At 35.3% G+C, this 15,408-nt stretch overlaps 1 protein-coding gene across 9 annotated transcripts in view; it reads right to left on the reverse strand.

Annotated features, from left to right (window-relative positions):
* LOC138329944 (serine/threonine-protein kinase BRSK2-like) overlaps window positions 1-15,408 on the reverse strand; it is a 94,987-nt gene that overhangs the window by 19,071 nt on the left and 60,508 nt on the right. For all 9 annotated transcript variants that reach the window (XM_069277236.1, XM_069277234.1, XM_069277233.1 and 6 more), the window contains exons 6-10: window positions 14,389-14,422; window positions 9,368-9,436; window positions 8,613-8,759; window positions 8,294-8,328; window positions 3,912-3,963 (exon numbers count right to left, since the gene is read on the reverse strand). In XM_069277236.1, the coding sequence (XP_069133337.1) occupies window positions 3,912-3,963; window positions 8,294-8,328; window positions 8,613-8,759; window positions 9,368-9,436; window positions 14,389-14,422 (337 nt within the window). The remainder of the gene's footprint in view (window positions 1-3,911; window positions 3,964-8,293; window positions 8,329-8,612; window positions 8,760-9,367; window positions 9,437-14,388; window positions 14,423-15,408) is intronic.

The raw sequence follows: 15,408 nt of genomic DNA on the forward strand, positions 1-15,408 counted from the left end.
AAGAAAAGATAACTCTGTATAACAGACTCAAGAAAAGATAACTCTGTATAACAGACTCAAGAAAAGATAACTCTGTATAACAGACTCAAGAAAAGATAACTCTGTATAACAGACTCAAGAAAAGATAACTCTGTATAACAGACTAAAGAAAAGATAACTCTGTATAACAGACTCAAGAAAAGATAACTCTGTATAACAGACTCAAGAAAAGATAACTCTGTATAACAGACTCAAGAAAAGATAACTCTGTATAACAGACTCAAGAAAACATAACTCTGTATAAAAAGACTCAAGAAAACATAACTCTGTATAACAGACTCAAAAAAGATAACGCTGTATAACAGACTCAAAAAAAAAAAGATAACTCTGTATAACAGACTCAAGAAAAGATAACTCTGTATAACAGACTCAAAAAAAAGATAACTCTGTATAACAGACTAAGAAAAGATAACTCTGTATAACAGACTCAAGAAAAGATAACTCTGTATAACAGACTCAAGAAAAGATAACTCTGTATAACAGACTAAAGAAAAGATAACTCTGTATAACAGACTCAAGAAAAGATAACTCTGTATAACAGACTCAAGAAAAGATAAGATAACTCTGTATAACAGACTCAAAAAAAAATAACTCTGTATAACAGACTCAAGAAAAGATAACTCTGTATAAAGACTCAAGAAAAGATAACTCTGTATAACAGACTCAAGAAAAGATAACTCTGTATAACAGACTCAAGAAAAGATAACTCTGTATAACAGACTCAAAAGAAAAAACTCTGTATAACAGACTCAAAAAAGATAACTTATAACAGACTCAAAAAAAGATAACTTAATAACTATATATAACAGACTCAAGAAAACATAACTCTGTATAGAAGACTCAAGAAAACATAACTCTGTATAAAAAGACTCAAGAAAACATAACTCTGTATAAAAAAGATAACGCTGTATAACAGATTCAAGAAAAGATAACTCTGCATAACAGATTCAAAAAAAGATAACTCTGTATAACAGACTCGAGAAAAGATAACTCTGTATAACAGACTCAAGAAAAGATAACTCTGTATAACAGACTCAAGAAAAGATAACTCTGTATAACAGACTAAAGAAAAGATAACTATATATAACAGACTCAAGAAAAGATAACTCTGTATAACAGACTCAAGAAAACATAACTCTGTATAGAAGACTCAAGAAAACATAACTCTGTATAAAAGACTCAAGAAAAGATAACTCTGTATAAAAAAGATAACGCTGTATAACAGATTCAAGAAAAGATAACTCTGCATAACAGATTCAAAAAAAGATAACTCTGTATAACAGACTCGAGAAAAGATAACTCTGTATAACAGACTCAAGAAAAGATAACTCTGTATAACAGACTCAAGAAAAGACAACTCTGTATATATAAGACACAAGAACAAATAACTCTGTATAACTTAGATTTAAGAGCAGTTCAAATTGTTTAACAGATAGCAAAACAAGAATGAGGTGCTAGTATACTTCTCAATTGTAAAGCACACATGAGTACAGAGATTATATTTTGATCAACGCTTTCTTGGGAATGATACAGGGCCCCAAATAAAGAAAACCAACAAGGAAAGGGAGGGGGGAGAGGTAGGGGGGTGGGGGGGGGAGGGAAGAGGTAGGGGGTGCAGTCAGATGTTATCAGATGTGTTGTAGGAAATGTTTCTGACATTGGAGAAGAGTATATAGTGTTCTTGTGCAACAGATTATCTCCATGAAATAACAAATGAAGGCAAACATTCTAGGATATCAGAAAGATTTTGATATGTAAATAAAATATGATAATTATGTAAAACACCTTAGATCTAAATGACAAGGCTATTTCACAAAATGACAAACAAGAGATCCCAGAGGGATCTTGGCGCCCACCAAAGAATGAATGATCTATATCTGACAAAGGAAAGATGGATCTTTTCTCTACTTTTTAAACTTTTTCAAACATACTATATATAAAATTTGAGACAGATCGCTTCAGTACCTTTTGAGAAATAGCGGTAACAAACTTCAACTATCAAAATCCAAGATGACTCCTTGGTGGCCATCTTGTTGATCAATCGGTCCCAAATCACAATATGCACAACTAGGGCCCTAGGGGAACCTACATGTGAAATTTGAGAAATATCCATTCAATACTTTCTGAGAAATAGGGATATCAAACCTTAACTATCAAAAGCCAAGATGGCCGCCTGGCAGCCATCTGGTTTTTTTCCGATCAGCCTCAAAATCTATATGGCACAAAAAAGGGACCAAGGGTAACCTCCATGTGAAGTTTAAACAAAATTCCTACAGAAGTTCTCAGGAAATATTGATAACAAACTTCAACTGCCAAAATCAAAGATGGCTGCCTGGCGGCCATCTTGTTTTTCCGATCAGCCTCAAAATCTGTATGGCACAACTAGGGACCAAGGATACCCTCCATGTGAAGTTTGAACAAAATCCCTTCAGTAGTTCTCAAGAAATATTGATAACAAACTTCAACTGCCAAAATCAAAGATGGCTGCCTGGCGGTCATCTTGTTTTTCCGATCAGCCTCAAAATCTGTATGGCACAACTAGGGACCAAGGGTAACCTTCATGTGAAGTTTGAACAAAATCCCTTCAGTAGTTCTCAAGAAATATCGATAACAAACTTCAACTGCCAAAATCAAAGATGGCTGTCTGGCGGCCATCTTGTTTTTCCGATCAGCCTCAAAATCTGTATGGCACAACTAGGGACCAAGGGTAACCTCCATGTGAAATTTGAACAAAATCCCTTCAGTAGTTCTCAAGAAATATCGATAACAAACTTCAACTGCCAAAATCAAAGATGGCTGCCTGGCGGCCATCTTGTTTTTTCCCGATCAGCCTCAAAATCTGTATGGCACAACTAGGGACCAAGGGTACCCTCCATGTGAAGTTTGAACAAAATCCCTTCTGTTGTTCTCAAGAAATATCGATAACAAATTTCAACTGCCAAAATCAAAGATGGCTGCCTGGCGGCCATCTTGTTTTTCCGATCAGCCTCAAAATCTGTATGGCACAAATATGGACCAAGGGGACCCTCCATGTGAAGTTTGAACAAAATCCCTGCGGCAGTTTTTAAGAAATAGTGATAACAAGCATTGTTTACGGACGGACGACGGACGGCGGACGGCGGATGACGGACGACGGACGATTTGAATAGCCCACCATCTGATGATGGTGGGCTAAAAAAAAAAAACATATTCAGACCCCTCTTCATGTTCTTTGCTTAAATGACAAAAGACTGGCTTGGACTAAACACCATTCTTACATTCTTCAAACAAACAAACCTGTGATAATATCAGCTTTTATTCCTCAAATACTTCCTTATTTATGTCTGTAAGATATGTGACCCAGCGTTGGCCAATGGCATGAAGTGTCAGACATTGGTTATAAGATACATTAAATTTAAGGTACAATTCAAAACTGAGGATGGCCCTTAAACTGCCCTCAGCCATTTTGTTTTCAAATTAACTCCAAAATCAAGCGAACAAAGTATTTAAATGTTATGCAATCTACCTGAGTACTTAAAAAAAATTTAATTCAATTTTCAAATGTCTAGAGTTGGCAAGACAGTCTGGGTTTGGAGAATCATAGTACACGTATATGTATGTTTATTTTTGTGAGGGAGGGGTGGATAGGTGTGGGGAAGGGGGATAATGGGGAAGGATGTTATATAACTTATAATTAGTCATACAGTGGAATGTAAAATGTGCTGATCATGCATGAAAATAAACAAACATGCTTTTCATAAAGGTAATGTGTCACCCTCCAAAGAGTTTTAGGATTTGGTTTGATTTTTCCTTTAGAAATTGAAAACAACCTTTCCCAGCAGAGGATGTATCAAGCAAAATGACAGTAAATTGAAAACATTTTGAAATTTTACCTGTACAATTTGGGCGACAGGTAATTCTAATTCTAAATGGCCCTGACTATCCCTAAAAATCAACAAAAATAAAAACAAATAAAAACATTGATATATTTAGACATATAATTGACAACTATAATCACACATCAGTGAACACACAAGGGGAGACAACTTATTGGAATGGTTCATAGATCCAACCTCAAGTTTCAATCTAACTAAAGAGAGAGAGAGAGAGTGATTTTTATAAAAATGAATTACAGATTTCAGTAAACTATTGATCTTTACAACTCAAATTTATGTTTTCTTCAGAATTTTTGGTCAAACCATTCCAACAGGTAAATAAATGGATTTAATTACAGTACTGAAATAAATGGATTTGTACAAAAATAACAAAACAGAATCCAATATGACTTAAGTGAGCCATGAGAGGATCCTTTAATCTACAGTCTGTCAGCTACTGGAAAACTACTGCTCCTTAACTCTCATCTCAATAGTATTCAAAACAGATTTTCTAGATTATTTGATTTAAATTTAATGATTTAATTAACGGTAATTTTCTTCTATAAGAACACAAATAGTGTTTTAATTCAATTTTGTAGTGCAATGTCTTTTTTTTCAAAATCAAAATTATTTAATTTCCAAACAAGACAATTTTTCCTGAACAGATTATAAAGCAGAAAGCAATTTTCCAATGGGCTGACAGTATATAATTAAATGTTTCAAAACTGGTCAACATTGGCATCAGAACACAACAAATTACCTGTACAACTTGCATCACAGGTAATTCTAGTTCATAATCATGTTTTGTTCCCCTAAAATGTTAATCAACATCATATCATTCAAGCTAAAAATTACTTTAATTGATGTTTTCAACTACACTGATAATCAAAAGTTGATCATTACCAATCGGTTCGTTTTGGAATGAAACTTTCTCTCATATCCTCATTGCATTATTAATCAAATCTGTAGTTTATACTAAGGCTATAACCTATTGTAATTATTTCAGAATTAGAGAGAAAATACCATTTTTTTCATTCTACTTCATCACTGTTTTCTCCTAAAAGAGACAATAATATGAACTTGACAGTCAAAATTTGTCCAAAAAAGTGTATATTCAGAACAACAATGTTTCCATTTCTAACTCATTCACCCCTTAAGACACATTTAGGCTCTTCTATATCAAAGACCAGACAGGTTGATTATAAAATTTCAGGGGTGAATGACATAATTATAAAACATATTAGAAGTTATCTCCCCTTCACCCAACCCAGTATCACCAACACAGGAGGCTTTAGCACATTCTTGTCAGATTACAGGTGGTACATACCACTGAAGGAAACTATTGTTCCTAAGGTGTAGTGTTATCTGATCTTAAGTTCACAAATACATATTGATGTTTTGACATTTGTCTTAAGCTCCATCCTATCATTTTTTGAAGAAATTGTGTGAGAGACATCCTGGACAGCTATGAATGAATGTAACTTAGATAAATTCAGAAATTTATTGCTTATTTCCTTTATTAATATAAAGAAGATTGATGAAAAAATAAGCATGATTGCTACAGTTCACCTGAACCTTGAAGTCAAAAGACAAAGAATTAATTAATACAGTCGAAACTCGTTATCTCAAAATCGCTTGACTCGAAATTCCGGTTGAGTCAAATTAATTTTGAAGTCCCGTTTTTTTTCCTTCTTTGTATATGTATTTCAAGATTGGATGACTCGAATTTCGATGACTCGAAACTCCGGTTGACTCAAAGTAAATTTCTGGTCCCTAGAACGGATATTCAACGAAAAAAATGGTCGCCATCTCGAATTTTATTCAGTCAAAATTTCAAATTAAAAACAAATCAATTACGTAAAATATAACATGTATAAAAACAATTGAAATTGACCTGTGGTAGTCGTAACATATAATTGGTTTACCTGCACATATCGCGATCGGTATACGCAGGCCTATGGAAACATACTACAACAATGACTGCTAATTATGAATTGTTTAATAATCCTCTCAAGTCTGGCTTCCTAATTAGTGTCACTTTACAATTGTGACTTACCTGTACATAGACACGACGCGTGTTTACACAATCACACTCAGCATGGCTCGATCAGCGTGGCTGATCATGACCGGAAGCGTGCACGCGTTTGTTCAGGTATCATTAGAAACGAAAGTGTTTTCTAAATATTGATGGTGCAAAATAATTCAACAAACCCACAATGTTAAACGTTTAACTAGTAGTTGCATATGTACTAGTATCTTAGTCATACAATGTATTTCTTCGTTGGTATAGAAATCTACTTTCATTTCATTTACCGTAAATTATATTAACCAGTATGAGTGAATTCGAACATGTGTGTGACGAACATGTTATCGTAATTCAGGTTTATTTATTTATTATAAAACACACATTTGAAAACATATAATCAAAATGATTTAATATAAACCTTACAAGTTGGAAAAATCACGATAATATGCTGATCAAGGTGAAAGGCATGTACCCGGCTGTAATAGTCATAAGATAAGGGCTGTTAAACAAGAGATCCCAGAGGGATCTTGGCGCCCACCAAAGAATGATCTATGTCTGACAACAGAAAGAGGGATCTTTTCCCTGCTTTTCAAACTTATACTACATACTATATATGAAACTTGAGAAAGATCCTTTCAGTACTTTCTGAGATATGTAGCAGTAACAAACTTCAATTATCAAAATCAAAGATGGCTACCTGTCGATCATCTTGCTGACCGATAAGTCCGAATGTGCACTAGACCCCTTCAGGAACCTGCACATGAAATTTGAGAAAGATCCCTTCAGTACTTTCTGAGAAATAGAGGTAACAAACTTTAACTATCAAAATCCAAGATGGCCGCCAGTCGGCCATCTTGTTGACCGATCTGTCCCAAAATGCAATATGCACAACTAGGGTCCTAGGGGAACCTACATATGAAATTTGAGAAAGATTCCTTCAGTTCTTTCTGGGAAATAGCGGTAACAAACTTTAACTATCAAAATCCAAGATGGCCGCCGGTCGGCTATCTTGTTGACCGATCGCTCCCAAAATGCAATATGCACAACTAGGGTTCAAGGGGAACATGCATATGAAATTTGAGAGAGATCCCTTCAGTACTTTCTGAGAAATAGCGGTAACAAACTTTAACTATCAAAATCCAAGATGGCCGTCAGTCGGCCATCTTGTTGACAGATTGGTCCCAAAATGCAATATGCACAACTAGGGCCCTAGGGGAACCTACATATGAAATTTGAGAAAGATCCCTTCAGTACTTTCTGGGAAATAGCGGTAACAAACTTTAACTATCAAAATCCAAGATGGCCGCCAGTCGGCCATCTTGTTGACCGATCTGTCCCAAAATGCAATATGCACAACTAGGGTCCTAGGGGAACCTACATATGAAATTTGAGAAAGATTCCTTCAGTACTTTCTGAGAAATAGAGGTAACAAACTTTAACTATCAAAATCCAAGATGGCCGCCAGTCGGCCATCTTGTTGACCGATCTGTCCCAAAATGCAATATGCACAACTAGAGTCCTAGGGGAACCTACATATGAAATTTGAGAAAGATCCCTTCAGTACTTTCTAAGAAATAGCGGTAACAAACTTTAACTATCAAAATCCAAGATGGCCGCCAGTCGGCCATCTTGTTGACCGATTGGTCCCAAAATGCAATATGCACAACTAGGGCCCTAGGGGAACCTACATGTGAAATTTGAGAAAGATCCCTTTTGAACTTTCTGAGAAATAGCGGTAACAAACTTTAACTATCAAAATCCAAGATGGCCGCCAGTCGGCCATCTTGTTGACCGATTGGTCCCAAAATGCAATATGCACAACTAGGGCCCTAGGGGAACCTACATGTGAAACTTGAGAAAGATCCCTTCAGTACTTTCTGAGAAATAGCGGTAACAAGAATTGTTAACGGACGGACGGACGGACGGAAGGACGGACGGACGGAAGGAGGGACGGACGGACCACGGACCACGGACGAAAGGCGTTTTGAATAGCCCACCATCTGATGATGGTGGGCTAAAAAACACGTTCTGATCAAACCTAATGACATGACGTTTGAGTCGAATTCCGGATGAGTCGAATCATTTTCGTTGGTCCGTTGAATTTCGAGATAACGAGTTTCGACTGTACATAAATTGTCACCTGATATCTCTACATCAACACAATGTACCTGATTATTTGAAGAAAAGAAATTAAAAACATTATCAGTAATTTTTCAGCCACAGGAAATTAAACAGATATTCATTATCTAACCTTCAGAAACTGTGAATTCAAATTTAACAATCAGGTATTTCGAAAACCAGTTTTCACAACTTTATCTGAATGTTTCATAATAGTAAAGTGAAAGTATGCTAAAAATAGGTTGTGATCACTTACGCCAGGACCCATGGATGGCGATGGATGTCTTCAAGCTAAAAAACAAAAACAAGAATACAAATATAGTAAAACCTGCCTTAGCATCCACTTCTGTATAAAGACACCTGCGTAGTTAGACCACTTTCCTACGGTCCCAAATGGTCCATTCAACACATTCAACACAATTTAGCCTGTGCATCAAGACCACCTTGTTATTTTAAAGTTCAATTTCAAATTCAAAGTGACACAAATATGGATATAATTTGCCAATTAAGTTGAGCATCATCCTGCTAGCAACTAACTTACAGGAATAGAGAGAAATAGATATTCTGGTACTTACTGTTAGCCTTCTATGGGGATCCACCTCGATCATCCCCCGTAATAAGTTTTGACAGTCAGGCGGAACAAAATGTGGAATGTGAAACACACCTTTTTTAACCTTTTCTAAAAGCTGCCTAAGATTGTCATCATCAAATGGAAGTGCACCCTTGAACAAAATTTTATTTTTATGTACTTGATATCTGACACAATAATATAAATTCATATTCTATGATATCAATTCAAATTTATTGGTTTCAGTTGATATTCAAATTGAAGATGATGTTAATTTTAACATTGGCCAATTTAATCATACAAAGGGAGGTAACTCTCTAACTAAAATATATGAATGGGTTATACATCACTATGGAAGCTCAGTGCTATTGCTCTTTATTTGCAAGAGTTCAAGTGACAACCTTCCAATATAATCAGCTGGCTAAAAACAGAATATGTGTTATAAAAAATTTCTTCCTTTTCTTGTGTGGATTTCCTTTACCAAATAAGGGTTTAAGGTATGATTATATGAATAAAAAATAAACAGAAAATTCGGCTCCATTATTTCCATAAATTGAACATATTAACATTGCATAATTAATGGTTACTGAAACATCTGGCTGCGCCCTTTAAGGCCTTGCCTTCAGTCATATTACATAACTATGGCATTAATTGCAAAGCAATTGTTCATATCTGATGCACAATAAAATCAATAATTTATTATTTCTAATTAACCAATAACTGATCCTACGATTTCCAAAGGAAATTTGGAGAACTACTTACAACTAATAATGCGTAAAGTATCACACCACAGCTCCAGACATCGGCTTTCCTACCATCATATTTCTCACCCTGTAACAGACATAACATATAAAATAGCAGACATACGATTATTTAGAATATTATTGTGATATTAGTAATTTCTTTTCAAAATCTGTGGCTGGAATTAAAATTAAATTAATATCCCTATCCTTCATACCCACTTATGAAAGAGTATTTTTCTTTCATACATCGACGTTTTATTGCAATTTAACAACTATAATATCCCGTCATTTTGAAATAGATTCCAAGAAATCCACGGCTAGAGGTCAATTTTTCATACATGAAATTTAACATGATATTTTCAACACAAATTCCGTTGTTTGCATCTTTTATAGTAAAACTAGTCAAGTTTGTGAAAAAAATGTTAAAATTTTACCGAGGAAATAGAAATTTTGTTGACGCTGTGATGTCACGAAGCTTTATTGCATGGGTATAGCCATGCAATACAGCCTCAGGTGGCCTGAGTTTATTGCCCTAGACCAGCCAGTATTACACTCGTAGGTATGAAAGAAAATCTGTTTCAGGAGAAGAAAGATATGGTATCGCTTTTTATAAATTCATGGGGTCAATATATATTGTGATTTCTACTACCGAACATATTCACTGAGGTTAGATTAATTAAATAATTCTTACAATTTTTCATCTAAATATAATTGTCTTTAGGTTCATCAGTGAATTTCCCCATAATTCTGTGGTGTTTAGAATTCTTTGATTTTAGTAAAAATGCAAATATAGTGAAACCACCCATGGAATCTTACCGCTATACAATAGTCAACTTCTTTGTCAAATATACATACATGTAAATACAGGACCAGGAAAGAGCGCTCAATCCATTGAAAATAACTTCAAAACACTTCAAATAGGAAATAATTCAAAATTTCTGATTTGATTCTTTTATTTTGGAACACCATTAGTGATGACATATAAATGTATTATGGAAGAATCTATCATACAACATGTAAAATAAACTGAAAACATAAAGGTCCCTGGGGCCTAAATGGTCATCTTGATACAAGAACAATTACATGCAAACAGATATAATTTGCCAAGAATTTACAGACAATTTCATATTCATTTTTCCTATGCATATGAGTGATGCAAATGGGTGTGATAAAGACTTGTTGATAATTTCAGTAGCATGTGACCTATACCATTGGATGACATGTACATGCAGACACATTTCAAAGTTTACGTTTTCCACAGATAAGGATTGCCAGTGTCAACTACTTAAGAGTTCTAGATTCTTTTAATGTATGTTCAAAGTTTAGTTCATATCCCAAAGTGACCAATATTTGATGAATACATGTATTGCATTAACTCATTCAACTCTGAAGACACATTTAGACTCTTCCAAATCAAGGAGTAGAACAGTCCATTTTGAAATTTCAGGGTTAAATGAGCTAATTAACTCACACAATATATATGAAGCTTCAGAGACACCAAGTGAACAAGATAATTAGAGTCTTGACAAAATGATATCATACCACGGGTCAAAAGTCAGAATTATGTTCATGATATGACTTACTTTCTGTTACCATGGGTCAAAGGTCAGAATTATGTTCATGTTTTGACTTACTTTCTGTAACAATGGGTCAAAGGTCACAATCATGTTCATGTTATGACTTACTTTCAGTTAACAGTTAAATTCTTATGACAGTTAGTGTGCAAGATGGAGACTTCATATAAATGAAATATACAAGTGGCCTTGTCACAATGGCTTTGATGACCATGTGACTAATTAAAGCAAACCAGCGACTGAACGAAGACACATTTTTTATGCATAATCCAGGGATAAAAATGGCCAGATAAACATGGTCAATTCAATATTACACTTCATAAAAATATCAACGGTCAAAATCTGACCGCTTACTTATGCACATTGCACTTTCCTGATAAAGCTCAAAATTTGGCTTCAACATGCATAACAAGGGACTAAGAACAAAATGGCCATGCAGCACACTTATCAAAATCACAACCACAAGTGTTGCTGATGTAATGAATCAGGCATTATGGATTTGTAACCTTGTATGGTTTGATGGCTCCAAGGTTGAAGGATACAGATAAATCGTAAAATTTGAGCAAGATCTAAACACTTAGAACACGCAACGTAGTTATCAATCATGGACATTAAATGAGGTCAATATACTGGAATATTAACCTTAAGCAGCTTAAGATATTTCAAAATACCACACAAGGTTATTTTAACACTTTACTAAACTTCATTAAAAATCCAACATTACAATAAAATCAAGGTTTACACTGAAATATGATGTTCTTTAAAAAAAACAAAAAAACGTTGTTTCTTTTTCCCTTAAAGTAGACACATCCTTTGGTCGATGTCTTGAAACATTAACCATCATGTTTCATACAATGAAAAAAAGTTATAACTTAAAGTCTGAGTATATTTTGAAATCTAAAAAACATTTATTTTACATATACACAGTGTTTTTTATAAGAATCATTGATGTATATATATATACTACTTAGTGAAAAATCTAAACAAAATTAAACAAGAGATCCCAGAGGGATCTTGGCACCCACCAAAGAATGATCTATATCTGACAAAGGAAAGATGGATCTTTTCTCTACTTTTTAAACTTTTTCAAACATACTACATATAAAATTTGAGACAGATCGCTTCAGTACCTTTTGAGAAATAGCGGTAACAAACTTCAACTATCAAAATCCAAGATGACTCCTTGGCGGCCATCTTGTTGATCAATCGGTCCCAAATCACAATATGCACAACTACGGCCCTAGGGGAACCTACATGTGAAATTTGAGAAAGATCCCTTCAGTACTTTCTGAGAAATAGCGATAACAAACTTTGAATAACAAAATCCAAGATGGCTGCCTGGCAGCAATTTTGTTGACCGATCGGTCCCAAATCACAATATGCACAACTAGCTCCCTAGGGGAACCTACATATGAAATTTGAGACAGATCCCTTCAGTACTATCTGAGAAATAGCCATAACAAACTTTAACTATCGAAATCCAAGATGGCGGCCAAGCGGCCATCTTGTTCACCGATTGGTCCAAAAATGCAATATGCACAACAAGGGCCCTAGTGGAACCTACATATTAAATTTGAGAAAGATCCCTTCAGCACTTTTTGAGAAATGGGGATATCAAACCTTAACTATCAAAATCAAAGATGGCCGCCTGGCGGCCATCTTGTTTTTCCTATCAGACTCAAAATCTGTATGGCACAACTAGGGACCAAGGGTAACCTCCATGTGAAGTTTGAACAAAATCCCTTCAGTAGTTCTCAAGAAATATTGATAACAAACTTCAACTGCCAAAATCAAAGATGGCTGCCTGGCGGCCATCTTGTTTTTCCGATCAGTCTCAAAATCTGTATGGCACAACTAGGGACCAAGGGTATCCTCCATGTGAAGTTTGAACAAAATCCCTTCAGTAGTTCTCAAGAAATATCGATAACAAACTTCAACTGCCAAAATCAAAGATGGCTGCCTGGCGGCCATCTTGTTTTTCCGATCAGCCTCAAAATCTGTATGGCACAACTAGGGAACAAGGGTAACCTCCATGTGAAGTTTGAACAAAATCCCTTCAGTAGTTCTCAAGAAATATCGATAACAAATTTCAACTGCCAAAATCAAAGATGGCTGCCTGGCGGCCATCTTGTTTTTCCTATCAGACTCAAAATCTGTATGGCACAACTAGGGACCAAGGGTAACCTCCATGTGAAGTTTGAACAAAATCCCTTCAGTAGTTCTCAAGAAATATCGATAACAAACTTCAACTGCCAAAATCAAAGATGGCTGCCTGGCGGCCATCTTGTTTTTCCGATCAGCCTCAAAATCTGTATGGCACAAATATGGACCAAGGGGACCCTCCATGTGAAGTTTGAACAAAATCCCTGCAGCAGTTTTTAAGAAATAGTGATAACAAGCATTGTTTATGGACGGATGACGGACGACGGACGGCGGACGATGGACCACTGACCACGGACGCAGGGCGATTTGAATAGCCCACCATCTGATGATGGTGGGCTAAAAAGAAATGAATAGATGAAGACGTGAAAAGTGAATGTATAAACGTCATTTTACATGTACAAAGATGACTGTTACTTTTTATATATAATTACAAGTAATTTTGGGGTACAGAATAAACAACAGCATTACAACATCAAACAAAAAAATCAACATCAATGGTCACATATCATACATACATTGAATATCAAAATAAAACCTTTTGAACTATAGTGAACCATAGGCACCTGGAGAGACTTAAGACCACATGATCACAAAACTTCAACCTAAACCAGGATAGACTCAAACCTGAGTCTCCAGAGTGACAAAAATCTTTTGAACTCGACTCAAAAACTGTGTCTTCAGAGTGACAAAAATCTTTTGAACTCGACTCTAACCTACGCCTTCCATGTGATAATATCCCTGGCTTTTCTTTCTTAAACCTAAGATAATAAACTACATTTTGTACATCAATGAATATATGGCATTGTACATGTAGTTACTAGTTACTGTAAACAAACTCATTTTCACAACGACTAAATTAATCTTGTCAAACAATATTTTCATGACAGCTTATTTCTCGCTTTCATGTCCAACAATATTTTCACCACAACTTAATTCACGCTTTCATGTATTGCTGACCTCATTGGAAGAACACAAGAGCTTACTAACAGAGGTAAAACCTTATTCTAAGGTAAAGCGGGAAAGGTGACCTTTTACTATTTAACATTGTATTGGTGAATCAAATCGAGAAAAGAAGTGTGATACGGTATATGTGCCACCCTGTCCATTTCATGGTACAACTTGATTAACATGCTATAGAATTATGAACAAAGACAAACTTCACTCACAACATGGAAAGCTGTTTTCTCATCTTCACACTTAAACAAATCTATAAAATTGAAAATATGAAAAAGAAAGTTGCGCGGCGGGAACTCACAACACACAACATTTATAAAACATGCTTTGTCACTGGTTAAATTCTTACCCTTATGACTTCAGGACATGCATAATGTGGAGACCTGTGTTGAAAAGTAATAGATTTACATTATAGTAGAGATATGTATATCCTATTCACTAAGTATATTTTAGTAATGTTAAACTATTTCTGTTATCACTTAGATCTTGTAGGTATACATAGTATATATGTTATGCTTTATCTATACCATATTCACTGTAATGGGCCATGGGCCTTAGCGGTCACCTGAGTTCCGATACAGAATGAAACAAAGACACAAAAACACTATATATTGGCCCATCAGGCCCTTGAAACCAGTCAGTGATTTTATAACTGACTTTTCAATCTATGAAGAGTATTTGGTTCCATCAAACCTGTGAATTCAGAAGATTTTTTTTCTTATTTTAGTCATTTTGACCCCTTTTGGCCCCGCCCATCTACCCCTGGAGGTTGACCAGGACCAATATGGATATGATGATGCTATCACAGGGTAATAATTCTAACCAAGTTTGACCTATTGAAAATTAAGAAAATAATGCTCATAAATGACCCAGGGTCATATAATTCACAATTTTGTAAAGGACCTTAAGACCTTTCAATCTATGAAGTTTTAGCCTATTTACCCCTTTTGGCCCCACCTCTCAGGCCCCTGGAGGTCAGTCGTGGAAAAATTGTTAATAGGATTAAATGTCCTTCTCATACTGATAATTCTGACAACATTTGACTTATTTCCTATTACAAATGACCAAATAATGCTCAAAAATGTCTTTTCCCTGTATAAACTATAGCAAACTTGATCCCCTCCCCAGGGGTGAATATGAGACCCCAGGGTCATATTATTCACAATTTTTGTAAAGGACCTCGAGACCTTTTAATCAATGAAGAGTATTTGGTTCTACCAATTCTGGAATTTCAGAAGAAGATTTTTGAAGTTTTAGCCTACTTGACCCCCTTTTGGCCCCACCTCTCAGGCCCCTGGGGGTCAGTCGTGGAAAAATTGTTAATAGGATTCAATGGCCTTCTCATACTGATAATTCTGACAACATCTGA

Source organism: Argopecten irradians, chromosome 8, assembly GCF_041381155.1.
Source record: "Argopecten irradians isolate NY chromosome 8, Ai_NY, whole genome shotgun sequence".
Classification (NCBI taxonomy): Eukaryota; Metazoa; Mollusca; class Bivalvia; order Pectinida; family Pectinidae; genus Argopecten; species Argopecten irradians.